This window comes from Elgaria multicarinata, chromosome 6, assembly GCF_023053635.1.
Source record: "Elgaria multicarinata webbii isolate HBS135686 ecotype San Diego chromosome 6, rElgMul1.1.pri, whole genome shotgun sequence".
Classification (NCBI taxonomy): domain Eukaryota; kingdom Metazoa; phylum Chordata; class Lepidosauria; order Squamata; family Anguidae; genus Elgaria; species Elgaria multicarinata.
In genome coordinates, this window is record NC_086176.1 from 13,461,971 (window position 1) to 13,478,405 (window position 16,435).

Sequence of the window (16,435 nt, forward strand, 5' to 3'; positions counted from 1 at the left end):
GTCCTCAAACAGGTAAATCAGAATCCTAAAATTTATACCAGATTGAAAAAAAAGAGGTCTATATGGGGCTAAAACGAATCAGGCAACAGCGGTACTTACTATGAATAAACCCAGATCATCTGAGGACTTCTCTTTTCACATTGTACAGTACAACGAAGCAGTATTTTACACAGGCATTGGAGCAACGATTATTCTTGTACACTTTGAAACCAGCACATAAACGATGGGAAGTTGTATGTTTGAAAGACAGTCCGGTTAAAACAATGGGTTAATTTCACAGCCTTATTGCAAATCTGAAAAAAAGAGTGAAAACCGCCAGAGTGGTTAAAAAAAGCCTTATTCACCGTGGTTAAAGCCATGGTTCAAGGTGTCTTCTGAACACAGCCTGGCTTTCTGGCTTAACCACCGTGGTTAAAGCCATGGTTTAAGGTGTCTTCTGAACGGGCCCTTTGAGTCTCGACTGAGATCGCCAGGGGAGGAATGCACAGTGCTACGGACAGAGTCACGCAGTGGAGCAGGCTCAGGCTTTGTTGCGATGCCCATTTTAAAGAGGCCAGTTGAGGCACAAGTGAAGGCGAAGCCACCACTGAAAATGGAGTGGCACAGTGTTGACTTTTAGGACAATTGATCCTGTGGCATGACATCATTATGGTGTGCATTTTCTCATTCTGATACACTTAATTAGATACTGCCAAGAGCAAAATACACACCATAGTGATGCCAGGTCCCGGGTCTAAGTCAGCCCTCCCATTCTGGTGCCCTCCAGATGGGTCGGACAAGAAGTCTCATAATGCTGGCTGGTGCATTATGGGAGCTGTACTCCAACACACCTGGAAGGCATCATGTTGGGGAAGGCTAGGATAAGCTATATTACATGTTAATTAGGGAGACTGAGGAATCTGACAGGGGCTGCCAGTTTCCGCAGCAGCCCTGCGTTTCTTGTAAGTTCTGCCTTTGTCAAGAGTGGTGAGGGTTTTCTGACCAAGAGGCACAAAGAACATGCACCAGGCCTGGCTGACGGTCAGGTGGGGACCTACGCTTTACAGATGAGGTAGAAGCCAACTGCGGTTGAACTATCCAGGACAAGAGAGGCTCTGATGCAGTTATTTTGAGTGGTTTATGAAGCCAGGAGAGGAACGCTACCTAGTCATATTTTTTGTGCACGACAGGGCAGCCCCTCTTGTATGAGGAGGAACCGGAACATAGCTCTGATTTACTTGTTGCTACATGGCATTCTGTGCATCTCATTTTCTGGAGAAGCAGAAAAAAATGTCACTTGCTTTCCCTGAAGTGGAAGAGAATCTAGCCTGTTGGTTACCTAGGCGGGGACTACTATTTGCACAGGTGCCGCCATCAACTTGAGGAAGCCTGTCCTCCGGAAGCCTTGTTAAGTCTGAAATCTGGTCATGTAAACATCAACCCTCACCATGCTGACCCACACCCTCCCCAGAAACCACAGAACCTTCACCACTGACATTGTACATACACAACAGAAAACAGAACCGACTCACTGCCTGCAATCTAGGAGTCAGCACAGAAAACCTCAGAGCTTTATTATTGTACCAAATAAAAGGGGGAGGGGATAATATATATATATATATTAAACCACAATTTAAGTACATACCCTATTCATAAATAACAACACTTTTTTGCTCTTGCAAAATTACTCATTGAGATCTTCAAATCACATCATCGTTGTGACAAAAAAAGGGGATCTCCAAGTTGAATTAAACTGTGCATGGGAAAAACAACACAAATTTGGGGTGGGGTGCATAATACCTAGTTTCCAGGTCGAGTGCTGAGCAAGGCCAATTGGCCTGTTTTCTCTTTGCCTCCCATCCAAGAGTTTGTGTCCATTTGCAGATTCAGTTTGGGTACAGGGAAGATTATGCTGTGTCCCCCAATGTCCCCCACCTCAAACACAGGCGGGGGGGGAGAAGAGGTTCTTGGTCACAGGCAGAAAAGTTTGAAGGCCATTTTATGGATTTGGCAACGTTTCCATTCGTGGGGGCGGGAGGGGAGTCCTGGAAGATGACGCATTTCCGTTCTGTCTGAATGCATTTTTCTCTCTCACATAAATAGAAAGCAATATTTCCACACAAGACATGCAAAGTAGTGCAACGATTCCATTCATACTACTATACATCAGTCTGCTATTGGAAAGGCAGAACTGGGCATCTCTGTTCCAAGACACTCTACTGTAGACAGTGCAGGAACATTTTTTGCTGCTGCTGCATCCTTTGTCTCCAATCCACAGGAAGGAGCATGGCTCAGAGCAATTATAAGGTCCGGACAGCAACAGGGTAAAGGAGAGACAAATGTTCAGCTCCTTTTATTGGGAGTTTTTTTGCAGTGTAGTAATGGATCACTTCCGGCACACTGTCAAACGGAGGACTATTCTGGCCCAAAATGTATTTCTCTTTGGTTTTTGTCAGCTTCATGTGCATAAACCCTTGGTTGCTCCTATGGAAAGAAAAACAAACAAGGAAAATGATATAGCATGTAAAATATCTATTTGTATATCTATTTGTGAAGCCAAAGCCAGTTTGGAAGATATTTGTTAGGATGCTTATTATGGATATAGGGAAGTGAATGAGCTATCAAATGGAAGTGCAGAAAATGCAGGCTGAAATGCACAAAAATTGTGGCTTCATCAATCTACTCCTTGCAGCAGATTTACTTGACCAAAGAAAAGACACACACCATACAAATCCCGAGGAAAAGTCAAGGTGCATGGTTTTAAATCTTCATAGTGATCAGGTGTGAGTGTAATCAATTAAGCTGCAGCTGTTAAGATGTTATGGAATGTATATGAATATCCCAACTGCTCAGAGATTGGGTTTTTATGGGTGTTTTTTTTTAAAAAAAAGGTCAGCACACAAGGGCTAGAGACAGATGAAACTGTGCGCTGTTGGTACAATTGTGTCCGGGAGTAAGCACTATGGCAGAACTGATCAGCCATTAGAAACTGTGTGTACAATATACAGTTAAGAGTGGCATTATAAATGCAACATGCTACACACCTGCAAATTAAAATTAATCTACAAATGTACCCAGCTAAAGTTAGAAGGACAGTGATCCAATTCAATTTATTCATTGTTTTGGATGTTACAAATAAGTGCTCCCCGCCAAACGGGCAACTGTTTCTGCATTCAGCTGACGATGCTTGTTTGAAAGTTTAAAAAAAAGAGTTTGTACATCAAAGGCTGAGCCACAGTTAAGGAAAGCAAGTCATGGTGAAGTGTTATGTTTACAGTGGGATTTATAAAGACTTCCATTTAACACATAAAGGTACAAGAAACCCAATGAAAATCTGGATGTATGATGGAAGGAGATCTTCCCATTTTGTACCAAATTAGCTGAGTTACTGCTGGGCAGGCGATCAATTTTATATCCAAGGATATACGGAGAGACAATTTTAAGTTGAGAATAACTCCTTTATCCCCTCTAAAATTGCCTGAGAATTTTATTTTTGAAAAGTGAATGTTTCCTATGAAAAAGCAGAAACAAATTTCAGGCTCACATTATTCAGATTTGTTCAGGCAATTTTGTGATGAAATGACCCTTCTCTGTAGAGCAGAAATCACTGCAGGCACTGTAATTATAGCTCTGGCAAGCTTTAAAAAATCTTGATTTAAATTTCAATTCTTTACAAGAATGATTCTCTTTTGAAACATAATTGCTCTCTAAACGATTTCCTTTAAGCCAAGGGTGACATCTCTAAACACATTATTATGAGCAGATATATTGTTCTGTTCTTTCAGTTCATTATGCTTTTTTCTTATGCTAGTAAATGGTTTAAGATTCTGCCACTAAATTAATGGGATTGCAAAAATTGGTGCATATTAATTCAAGGCTACAGCACAGGGCAGTCTGTTTAGATGCCTTTTAAGGTTTAATGCACAAACAGAATTTATGGGTAGAATTTCTAACCCTGCTTGCAGCTTTCTTGACTACATAGTGGTCCCTAGTTCAGTTGTGAGTTTGGTTTGGGATTTCATAGTAGCAGATGTGTCAGAAAGTGACTATCAAAGGCATACTGCAAACTGTTGGCAGGCTAGTAAAATGCTCCTAGGTAAGGAACTTTTGTTGATGTATTTGTAAAACTGCTTTAAGTGGGAATTGAATAACAATCCTTGCATCAAGAGGGTTTAATGTCTTCTCGGATATGAACTACAGGTTTGTAACAAAATGCTTGTAACAAAATGAAAGGGCATGCAGAGCAAAGTTTTAATTTTGTGTCTGCGTACGAATAAAAATGACACTCAGGGGCCTAGAATACCCATTGCACACAACAGGATTCCTAAAGGCAGAACCAACAATATGTTCCAGGAGACACAGGACTACTGCAGAAAACAACATTCCCAGGTCAAGTTCTCCCATACCCTCTGTAACATGGTTATGTCATCATCTGCTGCGGGTCAGGAAATGTGCACCATCATGTCACATCACAGGATACGGGTTAGTAGATGTTCCAAGAAATCAGAACTCGACATAAGGATGCAGTTCGCAGCATCAGTCTCGTGTAATAGGCAATCCTGCCTTTAGGAATCCTCTCCAGTGCCTTGGAATGAGCACTGAACTAGCTGACCTATCAAGCTTTCTTTCAGCCCCTCCAATTCCATTTTCATCCATACACGAAAACCACACTTTGCCCTTTGATTTTGCTAGAAACAGCTTTTACTATGCAATACGATTAAAGAATGCAATTGTAATTGGAAGCTTTCTGACTGCGAGTATTGCAAAACTTTTGACCTGTCACTCTACCGCAGAGGTGAAACCTGTTTTATGCTGTGTTCCTTTGCAATATTTGCTCATCAGGATGAATATTTAGTTCCAGTGTTAGTCGCTGGCAGATTGCCACAGCTTTTTGAGCTTGACCATTCCCATGGCTAACCCACCCTATCAGCTGGGAGGTGCATGCCACAGACGGGAGAGGGATCTTGAACCCTGAAGCTTCCATCCCCAGAGACAATCGGTCCTCTCCCTTGCTGCTCTGACCAGGCTCTGCTTGCCTCTATGGTCCCAAAGCCCCAGCCCCAGTTGGTCCACCTTTTGCAGCCAACCAGCCATTCAAAGTTTAGAAACAATATGATGGGAAATTAGCACTTGTGCTTTCAATGGCCACAACACTTTGTTCCCGTAAAAGGTATGCATGCACATTTTCCAGCATCGTTGCATGGAATCACCTGAAATTTATTGCAGGTGGGCCTTTGCCCAGATCCATGGGTGTGCACAGATGCTATGAATGAACATTTGCTTTAAAGAGAGTATGATGAAAGGGGGAAAACAATAGTCAAATAAACGACCCATTAAAGCTTTACGTAGGAAAACTTTCTGATTAAAACAGGCTTGTAAAATAGCCATGTGGATGATTAAATCACTCCCAGACTACCAGGAAGGGAAGCTTTGGTGAACTGGAAGACAGGTGATTCCTCTTCAGGCAATGATGGGCCAACAGAGGTAGGTTTGGAATAGCAGGGGCTGGTAAAGACTTTTGTAGACTAACTTCTGTGGACATGCAAGGTTGAATTAAAGCATGACAATCTCCATTAAAAGTGGGTCTGGAGCGTGTACAAAGAATAAAGCCAGGGAGAGCTATGTGTTTCCCAAGTAAACTAGGGCAGCAGCCTAATGATTAACTGGAGGCAAGCGCCCATTTGATGCAAGAGGTAAAATAGAGATGTCTGTCTGTGGGAGGTTGCTGGCAGAAGGGAAGTCAAACCTGGCATCTCTGCTAGAGCGGAAACAGCCTACGTGATGAGATAAGGGCAGAATTACAAAAGTTCTTGCAGGCATGAAGAGAATGACTAAACTTGTGAAATCTCCTCCTGTTTTGGTAATTAAAAGAGAGGCTGACTAATAACTGGCAAGGTTTGATGAGGTCTCGTAAACGCCATCTCCATACACTTGATGACCCCGGAGCTCCCTTCCAAAGGTATGATGAGGGTGGTGGGAACCCAGTGGGTTTCTAACTCTGGTCCGGGCTATAACACCAGCAGACCACATGCTAAAACAGTTTCTGGAGTGTTCAATGGTGGTGGTGGGGGGAATTACATGCTTGAATGCCCTCTGAACAAAATTCCCTAAACAAAGAAAACTAGCCTGTTCAGGGATTGTGTGTGTGTGAGAGCGAGAGCGAGAGAGCATTCAAACATGCATTCCCTCCCCTATATTTTAAAGCGGCCCAGTCCAGGGACAGTTTTACTACGTTATGAGCTGCAGTGCAGACTGAATGACAAGCTAGTTTTATGATCTAGTTTTTACAAGCTAACCTCCCCTGGCAAATGCTACATTCAGGCGATAAGAAGCCTCTGTCCTCCACAGGGAATCTCCAACAGGTATTTAGCAGAGCAAAGTGATCCTATGAACTGGGCCTAAAGCGATACATGTGAGGACATTTGGAATGGAGAGGAAGAGGACGTGGGTGACTAGAAAGGTTCGAGGCCGGCCGGCCAGCCACCACTGAGAGATGTTCATGCCTAGTTTAAAAGGCATTACGACTCCTCCCCACAAACTGGGGGGAATTTTGTCCCCATAGCCTGGCTTATTAAAACCAGAACCTCAGCAAAATAAGGCTTTCGTGCTCTGACTAAATAATGTGTTGATTTTTCAGTCCCAGCTATCCCCTACAACTGTTAGTCCCATGGTAGTAACAATTCTTTGTTGTGACTGGCTGCCACCAGGTCTAAGTAAGCAGAAGGCCTAACCCTCAACCTGCCGTACAGTTGCCTTGGAAGGGCTCATTAAAATGATTGCTTACATTTCCTTCAAGAGCATGGTCAAGACATGCATTTTTGTATCATTGGTGCAATCAGATGAAAGTCCAACAGACATCTTGCAAAGCTCATGGGACCTTCTCTGTAGTTTTGCATTTTATGCTTGCATCTGATCCTTCTGACATTAGACCGACACTGATATTATTATTTATTTATCCATTCATTCGTTGAATTTACGAGTCATCCTATCCCCAAAGCTCTCATGGTGATGTACATAAAATAAAAGCAAAACCAATAAAATCAATAATAAAACACATTAAAGAGTGTTGTTTTAAAAGTACTGTTTTAATGTTTATCTTCAGATAAACAATATGGGTCCCCCCCCCCCGTTTATCTTCAAAAAGTATTGTTTTATTGTTTATCTTCAGACATTTCCTGGCTACTTCCCTATAACTACTTACAAAATGCAAGTAAGAAAATGTAATGTTAGAAGTATTATGTTTTAAGAGATGATCTACACATTTAATTGCAATGGAATAGTAGAATTTTCAACGGTACCACTTCAGGCAGCAGCTGGTGGTCATAGCAGTGAAAAGGAGATTTTGCACAGCCCTCTTTCTGATGTACTAATTTACTATGTGAAAAAAGTTGTGTATTTTGTATGGGAGCATTCAAAATTAGGACCTGCATCTGTAGTAGCACAGCCTGGAATTCTGCCACATCCTTTTGTGTAATGTGTAGATCAGCTCTAAGTGTACATCTAAAAATGTAATGTGTGAAGAAGACAAAACATGTTTGCGAGCATGTGCATCAGAGAGACATGTTCAACAGGGAGATGTGATTGGCCATAGCTCCCTGTCGAGTATACACAGGCCCTGTTCAGACAACACGCAAAACCACTGTGTTTACGCATTTTGATCTAAACATTGTGGTTTAACGTGTTGTGTGAACCATGATTTAGCATGTTGTGTGAACCATTTCTAACCATGGTGGCTACATAACCGCAGTTTAAACATGCTCACTAACCATTTACTGCAAAAGGCTAACGGCCTAACCATGGCTTAATGTGTTGTCTGAACAGGCTCACACTGTGGCAAACATTCCTGGATATGAAACGGCATAAAGATACCTGTGCCTAAGAGCCAAGTCACAAGGCCGGTGGCCGTATTAGCTAGCCAAGGAGAATTCTCTCACTCAGAAAGCTTTCCTCCTGCTGAAACAGACCAACGTCAATTCACACAACTGAACTACTGGACAATTGTAGCAATTGGCCAAGGCACTGTGAAGTGGGTGCATATGCTATCAGAAGCTGCTACCACCGGACAGAGGCTCTGGGTACTGCATAACGTGGCATTTTCCAGTGCTACCTTTTATAAAGCAAGAGCCGCTAAGAAGTTTGGAGTTCGGGCTTGGCAGCCAGGTTTTCCGGACATCCAGCTAACAGCAATGTCAACCCAGCATTTCAATTAAGCCTTGTAGGCTGGAATAAGAAGAAACAAAGCCCCAGCCATGGTTCTCGATGAGAGCAAAGGGCACGCCTCCTTCGCAGCTCTGCTGATACCCCATACACAAGGAGCAAGCCATAATTAGAGGGGGTTTCTGAGCAAGCAACCTGCCCAATTAATACCGCCAAGCTGCACAGTGAAGGATAATACTGTTCCTACCAGTGGGAAAAAAATTCAACCCTGTCCCACCAAAACAAAGAGACGATTTCTCATCAAGAGGATTATCAAATGCTCCCTGTTAGACTGACACTTCCCCCCCACCCTTGCGCAATCACCTTCCTAATAATCAAGGCATTTAATAATACATCACACTTCTTTGCAGCTGCTGGGGCATATCGCCTACAGCAGTGTGTTGCTTCCTAAGACCTCTTACTTTCTGTTGTAATTGCTTAATGCATTTTTCATGAAGAGCACAGGGTAATAGTTATGTTAAATTGCCTCCTTTTTCATGATAAAATGACTTTAAAACACTCCCATGTAACATTTATGCAATTGGAGGCAGAGCAAGTGCCCGGTGATTACGACCCTATTACTTGGAATCCCCGTGCATTGTCAGCTTCACTTCATCTTAAAAGAAGAAAGAGACGCATCACTCCCAATCAAAAGGAAGCTGATTTCTCTCTACCAAGCCATAATTCTGAAGTGGCCACTGCTCAGCCACATCATGTCCAGAGGCTGCGTTGGGCAACCTCAATCGGGCACCCATTGAAATCACAGCCACTTCGTTCGTTAGTATCAGTGACAATGGGACTGGCATCCAAAGCACTGATCATTCAGGTCACCGCCAACCCTGCCGGTTTCAGCTAGACAAAAAAGCAGACAGTGAAGAAATTGCACAGTTGTATTTAAAAATAGAATAAAAACCACAGGAATGTCCAGGCAATCTCCACGGACCACGTCCATATTGCTTTCGTGGGAAGGGACACATATAACCCGTCTCCTGCCACATAGAAGGGTTAGTGGCAGCAGGAGTGCTTTTGTGCCTGGTGTAGCAGAGTGGCAAAGGGCAGGACTTAGAATCATAGAATAGCGAGTTGGAATGGGCCTCTAAGGCCATCGAATCCAACCCCCTGCTCAATGCAGGAATCCACCCTAAAGCATCCCTGACAGGTGGTTGTCCAGCTGCCTCTTGAAGGCCTCTAGTGTGGGAGAGCCCACAACCTCCCTAGGTAACTGATTCCATTGTCATACTGCTCTAACCATCAGGAAGTTTTTCCTGCTGTCCAGCTGGAATCTGGCTTCCTGTAACTTGAGCCCGTTATTCTGTGTCCTGCACTCTGGGATGATCAAGAAGAGACCCTGGCCCTCCTCTGTGTGACAACCTTTCAAGTATTTGAAGAGTGCTATCATGTCTCCCCTCAATCTTCTCTTATCCAGGCTAAACATGCCCAGTTCTTTCAGTCTCTCCTTATAGGGCTTTGTTTCCAGACCCCTGATCATCCTGGTTGCCCTCCTCTGAACACGCTCCAGCTTGACTTCACCAGGGCTGCTGCCCAAACCAACAATCCCGTGGCAAGATCTTCCCCCCTGCCTCTTCCTGCAACATTTAGTCAGACCTACGTGTGTGTTATTTATTTCCCTGCTTCTGCTCATGTCGTTGGCTGCCACAGTTGGTATGGGAAAACAACATGGGCAAGTCTAGCGAATCCTTACAGGGAGGGCTGGGCGAATGGAATAAAGGGCTGCCATTTTTGGCAACAGCCCCATGTCCAGCTTCATGGTAGTTCCACCCAGAGAGTGAGATCTTGGAAATCTCAGGTACAAATTTTGCCTCTGCCATGAACTCACTAAGGTGGCCTTAAGCAAGTTGTTGTTCTCTGAGCTTCATCCCCCACCCCTACATGCAATATGGGGACCATCATATTATTATACCTTATAGGGCTGTTTTAAGGATTACTGAGAAAATATATGTGATGCACTCTGACAACCTGAAATGTGCTACCCAGGGGCACATTCCTGTGCTTCCTGTGGCTTGACCTATGCAATTCAGCATTGGCTATTGGGAGATATAGAAATGTAACACATAAATAAAATAAATTTTAATCTGTAAAAATAACCAGTCTGATTTAGGCTGCTGCAGAGATCCCTACTGACAAAGGCCCTAGAACATCTCAAATTACTAAGTCTAATAAGATGCACAGCCAAAAAGCTCCTAGATGCCACAATTCTGAGAAACTACTCCTGTGGCCAGTTTGTTCTCGTTGTTATTACTGCTGCAGCACTTGGACCATTGTCAAATGATAAATTTCTGTCTTGAGAAAAGAATGATGGAAATTAGGAGGCCATCCTAACTCATTCTCAACCTGTCTGTCTCTCTCTCTTGAAAACAGGCTGACATTTCTATTTGCCCAATCCATTTGTTTCCTGGAATTTACAGCTCAACTCCTGCTCAGTAAAATTCTGTGCTTTGCATGAGAATGAAACTGAATCCCCCACCAGAATAGTCGCCAATTAACTAAATGGCAATGACTTGTTTTTCTTACTTAAAAAGTAGTAGTAGTAGTAGTAGTAGTAGTAGTAAACGTGTTAGCTCATTTTCAAAGGGGGTGGAAGAAAAAGAGGGATACAACTTTCAACACAGCTAAGTCAGAACTTAAGTACATCTGCCAGATTTGGTAGAACCCATGGCCACAACTAAATGTCATGCTTCTGCCTAGATTGCTAAAATTATTCCCTTTAAAAATGATCCTAAGTCAAGGAATCCTGAATGATTCATGCTTCCCTTTTAGTTGATTTGCCAGTTAACTTAGAATTGCTACTAAGGGCACAATCCTATGTATGTTTAGATGGGAAAAGTCCTATAATTCCCAGCATTTCCCATGGTGGCTGGAGGGGGCGGGGAGAAAAAGAGGGTAGCCGCATGACTGCCTACGGGATGCCAAAATGCCACCTTGCCTAGGGCACCAAAACACCTCCTGACTGCACCCCTACCCTCACTGGAGGAGCACAAGCCAAGAAAAGTGGAGCCAGAAACAGCCCTGTTAATGAGCTCATCCTCCAGTTTCACTGTACAATGAACTGAAAGGGGCAGCAATTCCAGCAGACACAGCCATCCTTTTACGGAGGTGAATGAGATTATATCCATGTTGTACTGAGCCCGAAGTTAAGTGCTCAGCATCAGGCTCCTCTGCCTGGAATACTCAGCAAGTTGCTCCTTTGGTGGTAGAAGGGGGACGCCCACCACGGGCTCTTTTCAAGAGCCGAACATGGAACAATATTTCATTTTGCTTCTGACAGCTACTATCTTCACAGAGCAATTAACGGGGCTTCTCTTCTAGCTCCAGTTGACATCATGCTGCTCCGTAGCGTCACCCCCAACAAGTGGGAAAGCAAAAGCACGGTGTCAGCTGCTTTTCGTTTTAATCAGCTGCTTTGAAAAGAGGCACAAAAGATGGAGAAGCCCAGGGGAGAGCATCGGCGGTGGGGCACCCGGCAGAGAGCCAGCCTGCCAACGCCAGCCCCCCCCACCCACGGTCACTTCTGCTTCGATGCTAGGTGGGCTTGGAGTACATTTCAAACAAAAGCCCTGCTGATGAAATGTTTACTTGGAGAGATGCAAGGCAGTCTCCTCTGGTTAACGGCTGCACAGCTCAGGGGAACAATGATTACATTTCAAGACTTTGGAGTTTGCTTACGGCCTCCAAGCAGACCCCGGCTGCCCAAACCTTAAAAGCTTTGTGGGGGTTTAAAGACCCGTTGCCAACATAAGCTGGGATCCTAAGTTTGCCCCCCCCCGCCAGCAGAAGGAGAGAAGCTGTCCCCGATTCCCCGATTTCAAGCAGGGATCCTCCAATTTCAAGCAGCTTATTGGGGTTCCTTGAGAACGTTGTTCATGGCAGATAAGCTGACAGAAAGATTTATTGTCCACGACATGTTTTAGGGCAGCCTCCCTCAACCTGGCACCCTCCAGATGCATTGGATTACAACTCCCATCATCCTCAGACAGCTCACCCAATTGCTATAGTGGCTTGGGAATGATGGGAGTTGCAGTCTGACACATCTGGGGGGCACCAGGTTGGGAAATGCTGTTCTAGCACATGGTTGCAGTTCGTGCAACATGAAACCAAGGCCCAACAAGCCTAGGAGGTGCTAAGTGCAACCAGAAGAAAATGTACTGTAGAATGCAACCCAGAATCCCTATTTCGAACTGCCTGAGACCCTGGATAACTGCTGCCAGTCAGAACATGCCATATTGGGCCAGAGAATCTTGATCAGGTATAAAGCAATTGTCTGTGTTTAAAAGGGCACTGAAATCAATTGGGGCTGAGGACCCTACGTACGTGGGGCAGTGAATCCGCTCTGGATTTCAGTCAAGAACCCGTCAGAACTCTAAAACAGCTATCCTGAATCTTATCCCCCAAATGAGTTCAGAACCCTGGATAGCTCTTTTAGAGTTCTGACTGCAACCCAGGCCTTAGCTAGACCTAAGGTTTATCCCGGGATCATCCCTGTTCATGTAAATGACACACAGGATATCCTGGGAGCAGGCAGGGTCGGCCCCGGGATAAACCTTAGGTCTAGCTAAGGCCTTACCGACCCACTGACACTGAAGCCCCACTGACTGAAATCTCGCTTTCTCAATCCACAATGTTCACAGAAGCCTGAAACTGGAATGACCAAAGCTCCATCTAGGCCAGCATTTTGTTTCAGATAGCAGCCAGCCAGATACCTCCTCTGGAACCCAACAGGCAGGCTAGGAACTCCTACAATGAACAGGTGACATAAAAACGCTTTGGAGTTTTCTTCTCTGTTTCTGAGGTAGAAACGGGAGAAGGGTGGATCCTGGCCAAGGACGTCACAATGATGCTATCAGACTTGGGTTAGATGAAATAACTCCTTACTACAGAAAGGAGCTATTTTTCAGGCAGCGATGCAACATTACCTATTCAGGTGACCACTTCCTACACTGACAAAGTCAGCTCTGGCCCAAGGAAACGTATGCCATAATAAATGCTGTAAGACACCAGAAGACTCGTTGATTTGGCTAAAAATGTGATATGCTGGTTGAGGGGATGGGGTGGGGAACAGCCTTGTGCTTTTTGCTTCTCTGGCGACTAGCCCAAAAGCGTTAGGGGAAAAAGAGAGTCAGAACCATTTCCCCCCCTGGTCAGTTGGCTGCCCTTGTTGCACAGTTACTCCGTTGCAAGGATTTATGGACTGAAAGGTTACCTGCACTCCAACTGCACTGTTTATGACAGGAGGTTGGTTTTATAGAGAGCTGCTCTAAAATGCACTAGCTGGCGACGGGCTAGGTGCTTGAGAATGAATTGGAATTCGGTCAGTGTCAGCTGGCCTCATGCACTCCTTGGGGAGGGTGGATGCAGAGGCTTCTCAGGGCTCCGGGAAGCCCTTCAAACGCTGCATGGAGTACGTGTGAATTTATGAAGACTGCTCCTTGAGGGGATCTGGTTAGATACGTGGGTCTCAGAGCTCTACAGCTTTTCAAAAAGACAGAGAACGTGCGTTCTGCGAATTTCTGCTAAGTGGTTTATTTTGTATCAGCACAGAGAAGCTGCCGAACGGTGGTAGCTATGTTCGTTGAACTATGTATCACAGCAGCTGAAGCATGGATTGTTGAATTTTTGCATGGAATTGGCTCATGACAAAGACCTGTTGAAATGGCTCAAGAAGTAACTAGACACTTTATGTATCTTTACATTTTTCTCCCACTTTCCCCCCCCCAGGAACTCAGGGCGGCACACAAAATTCTCCCCGCTCACATTTCATCCTCCCAACAATGCTGCAAGGTAGGTTACGCTGGGGAGCTGGTGATTGAGGCCTCCCAGTGAGCTTAATGCCTGAGGAGGGATTTGGACCTGGGTCTCTCCAGCCTTAGGCCAACACTCTAACCCTACGCCATGCTGGCTCCCTTTGTATTTCAAGGCTCACACTGAACTTTTGGCACTTTAAATTCAGTTTGATGCTTCGGCTGCCATGGCATGTATCAAGGTGATGTCCAGCCCTTACATATTGTCAACTAAGACATGTCCTTGGTCGATTTGTTATCCCTAGTGATTTGCATTTTCGGTTCTTGCAGGATAACCTCTTTCCTGGTTTTGCTTTGCCCCAGGCAGTGGTGTCATGGAACCAGAGCTCATAGGAACCCAGCATAGGCACTGTCCTCAGATTTATGTGTTCTCTCTGAGCTTAACTGCAATCCTCCCAGTAGCTTGGGTGGGTGGGTGAATGAATTTTCCCAGCAACAATTACTTGGTTTACACAGAATGACAACCATGAGTATAACTTGGTTCACATGTAACAACAACCCATGGTTTCATCAACCTCTGGGCTGTTGTACGTGACTGGGAGAAATCAGGTATGCTGCCTGCCAGGTGCCTGCCTCTTCCTCTTTATGCACATCCCATAATCAGCTCCTACATAGGTTGTGAAGTGTGACATCTATATCTGAGTCACTAAGTCATTTAGGGGCTAAACAACCCAGTGTTAACCCATAGTGGTCCAGGCTTAAACACTGTGCCAATCAGAAGTTGTTTATAGAAAAAGGAAGCTGCTTGTGCACTGCAGGCCACCCACTGTTTCCCAACAGTCCATGATTTATTTAACTCCTAGGCAGTTACATCTGAACTGGCCCACGTGATTGAGAATGGGTTGTCATAGAATCATAGAATAGCAGAGTTGGAAGGGGCCTACAAGGCCATCGAGTCCAACCCCCTGCTCAATGCAGGAATCCACCCTGCATTTATTTAAACATAAAGACAAGCTTGTCTGGCTTCCCATCCTGGAACCACTCGGAGCTTTTCATTTCCATCTTGTAACTGTGCATTTGGTTTCTATTTCCAAATTGTCATTGAATTGTGGGTTGTCATTACATGTGAACATTGCACTGTGGTTTAATTATGGATTGTTAATCATGAGCAATCCAGGAAGAGAACACATGGTTTATTGTTGGGTTCTGAAGTCTATGTTGTTCATGGTTAGCAACCCAGTTACACCATAGTGCAGGGTTCGCATGTAACAACAACCCAGGATTCAACAATCTATAATTCAACAACAAACCATATGCAAACTGTACTCTAGGTTGTCATTATGTGCATACAAGCCAGGTTGATGACTGATGGGCAATTGTCCCATTAGCTTTACAAAAAAAAAAACTGCTTGTGGTGGAGATGAAAAGAACTAGAACTGTTTTGTTGATAGGGATCAACACAACTGCATGCATTTCCCCACTCTCCTATGGGAATTGTCACGATGAGCACCTGTACTTCAAATTTACCACTACACCACTGGCCCCAGGTAGTTTCTATCCCTTCACTCTGGCTGCTTGAGTGATCCAGCAACCGCAGACATAAGCTGTACTTATAAACTAGCTTAAACACAGGGAAAGCTAGCCATAGTTTAATGCACAAAAAGCCGAAAAAGGTAGCACACTTAAAGGCATTCATATGCACGGAACCCTTGGCTTCAGCAACACTTAAGGCAGCTTGGAAAATGCAATTTACAAAGGTCAGCCTCATCTCTTTGTAATTTGGTCTTCAGATAGCAAAACCTCTCAGGGTGGGTATTCTATCAATTTCTTGACAATCCATTTCCACAGGGTGAACAAAAAAATTCTCTAAATTAAATTTCCATCTTTGTGCTCTCTAAATGCAATTGATTTATGTACTGATACACAACAAAGCCCTGTGTTTTATTATTTAGATCAAAATGTGCCTATATTAATTACAGGTTTCTGCAGTCTGGCTGCTAGAAATACACTCTGAATTTTTTTACTTAATCTCTGAACTGATTTGTTTTTCATTCTTTATTCAAATGCAACACAACACATCACCAATTTATGAATAGGAGCTATTCTCCATGTTGTTATCAGATTGATGGGTACATCCATTTTAGATGGGTACATTTGAGAGGAACTGATTTTTCTTTTTAAGTGGTATCCAGGGAGTGATCCACATTCATTTTTCCCCTCCCCTTTCAACAGATAGATCCACGCCATTAAAAGCTATTATGCTAATATTTTAAATGGGTGCCCCCCCCCCCGTTGCTCAGGGGGAAAAAAGGGGAGAGTTGCCTTCTATTTGATAATCCCGAAATCATAGATGAATAAAGTTGACCATTTACCAAGTGGTAATTGATCACAGGGCACATGAAACATCTTGCCAAGTTGACTGTCTATTATCGTAGTGCCAAGAGGCAAGGACAATACAGATGGGCAATCCCCTTTTCTTTCACAAGGCTAATTAAGCTTGCCTG

General features: G+C 44.1%; 1 protein-coding gene across 1 annotated transcript in view; it reads right to left on the reverse strand.

Moving 5' to 3' along the window:
- Nucleotides 1-336: 336 nt before the first annotated feature.
- The window catches only part of SHB (SH2 domain containing adaptor protein B), a 148,790-nt gene continuing 132,691 nt past the window's right edge, over nt 337-16,435 (reverse strand). Inside the window, 1 exon segment of the mRNA XM_063129073.1 lies at nt 337-2,463. Coding sequence (XP_062985143.1) covers nt 2,280-2,463 — 184 coding nt within the window. The 3' untranslated portion in view covers nt 337-2,279.